Source organism: Pieris rapae, chromosome 13, assembly GCF_905147795.1.
Source record: "Pieris rapae chromosome 13, ilPieRapa1.1, whole genome shotgun sequence".
Lineage (NCBI taxonomy): Eukaryota > Metazoa > Arthropoda > Insecta > Lepidoptera > Pieridae > Pieris > Pieris rapae.
In genome coordinates this window covers 9,377,535-9,379,571 of record NC_059521.1, presented here as the reverse complement: position 1 = coordinate 9,379,571, position 2,037 = coordinate 9,377,535, and the positions used below count along the sequence as shown (strand labels likewise).

Sequence of the window (2,037 nt, the reverse complement as noted above, 5' to 3'; positions counted from 1 at the left end):
AAAATAATCATCGTATATCATAACAAAATAATAGTTATGACATTTATAATTACCATCAAAACGTATGATATATCTTGCCCATTCTTCTCCACACGAAACTACCTTTTGGAAGGGGCAACTAGAATAATCTTTATATCTTATTTAACGTTCAAAAGTGCCATTTAAGGTGGTCTAATTGAAATAAATTATTTGATTTTTTTATATGAGTAATATTTATAAAATAAATAAATCAGTGCGGCTACAACCTCTTTAGGTCTTGGCCTCAGATTTCTGAATCTGTTTCATGATCATTTTTTAATCTAATAGGCAAGTAGGTGATCAGCCTCCAGTGCCTGACACACGTCGTCGACTTTTTGGGTCTAAGACATGTCGGTTTTCTCACGATGTTCCTTCACCGTTCAACCAAATGTTAAATGTGCACATAGAAAGAAAGTCCATTGGTGCACAGCCGGGAATCGAACCTACGACCTCAGGTATGTAGGTGAGAGTCGCACGCTGAAGCCCCTAGGCCAACACTGCTCTTATAATATTTATAAGTTGCTAAAATGTCTTTCGAGTATTAAGAACCAAAAAACAGTAAATACATTTTAAAAAGAAAACTACATTTTGTTTTATTATCTGGTCCATTGGTCAATATAATAATTATATTTTGATTTAAATTGCGTCGTTATACGGTCTAATAAGTATTTAATCACAGTTAATCGATGTTGTTAATGAATTATTGGTTATTTGTATTAGATTGTCATGGTAAACAAGGAAATTAAGTTTTTATTGTTAAAGACCTTCAACGTGGAGAACATTCAATCACTTCCCATTAATCAGTTTACGCTCAGTTATCGAGCAAACTTCATCCGCAATGGACTTCGCAAATAAAGTAGTAATTATAACTGGAGCGAGTGCTGGTATTGGTGCAGATGCGGCTTGCGCCTTCGCCAAACAATCAGCGAAACTTGTACTCGTTGGACGAAACGAACAAAATTTAAAACAAATAGCTAACAAATGTGAAGGATTTACAGGAATCCCAGCTTTGATTATTCAAGCCGACATCACTATCGATGCGAACGTCAAAAACATCGTTGAAAAAACAATTGAAGAATTCGGTCGAATCGATGTGTTAGTGAATAACGCAGCTGTGGGCGTACATGGAAGTATTTTGGACGGCGTTCAGTTATTTGATAATGCAATGAACCTTAATATGCGGTCCGCTTATCTTCTGACCGGCCTGGCCGCGCCCTACCTTATCGAATCAAAGGGCAATATTGTTAATATATCGAGCGTCGCAGGTCTGAAACCGATCAAAGCGTTTGAGTTCTTACCATACAGCATTTCAAAGGCTGCGATGGATATGTTTACGAAATGTGTGGCTTTGGAGCTCGGTCCCAAAGGTGTCCGCGTGAACTCTGTGAATCCTGGCTGCACGAGAACCAAGTTTGTCGTTGCTGCTGGCTTCGGAACCAATAGTGAAGCATTGTTAGATAAGTTTGGAAGCACACTACCCATGGGTAAAATAGCTGAAAGTAATGAGGTAGCTGACCTGATTGTGTATCTGGCTAGCGATCGTGCGCGGAGTATCACAGGTTCTATATACGTTATAGATAATGGCGAAATGTTGCTTTGAATCGATGTTGTCACCCCTTCACATGACATTGATTTATAGCAGCCATTTGCAATATTTGTTGTGCAACGGCCATTATGGGTAATTTTTGTTAATTAATTAATATTGTCTATGGTGTTTTTATTAATAAACAAAACCTTTGTTTTAATAATCACGACATTTTATAATATTGATCGAAAAGTGTATCATACTTCTAATATGCATATATAAATATATAAGTATATAAATATATGTCAAATATAGCACTTAGCAATACTAAGTGCTATATTTGACATATATTTTACCTAATGTATAAAATTCTCGGTACACGGTGTTTGTTTGGTTTTCGTAAAATGTTGTGTGCATATCGGATAAGTCTGCGAATCGTAAAATATCTATTTTACATCACACTAAATGTTAAGGGTAATCCCAACCCTTATTTT

At 36.2% G+C, this 2,037-nt stretch overlaps 1 protein-coding gene across 1 annotated transcript; it reads left to right on the top strand.

Annotated features, from left to right (window-relative positions):
- Positions 1-827: 827 nt before the first annotated feature.
- On the top strand, positions 828-1,810 carry LOC110995901 (uncharacterized oxidoreductase TM_0325-like). Its single transcript, XM_022263298.2, has one exon. The coding sequence runs from the start codon at positions 857-859 to the stop codon at positions 1,616-1,618; it is 762 nt and encodes a 253-aa protein (XP_022118990.2). The 5' UTR covers positions 828-856; the 3' UTR covers positions 1,619-1,810.
- Positions 1,811-2,037: the final 227 nt, after the last annotated feature.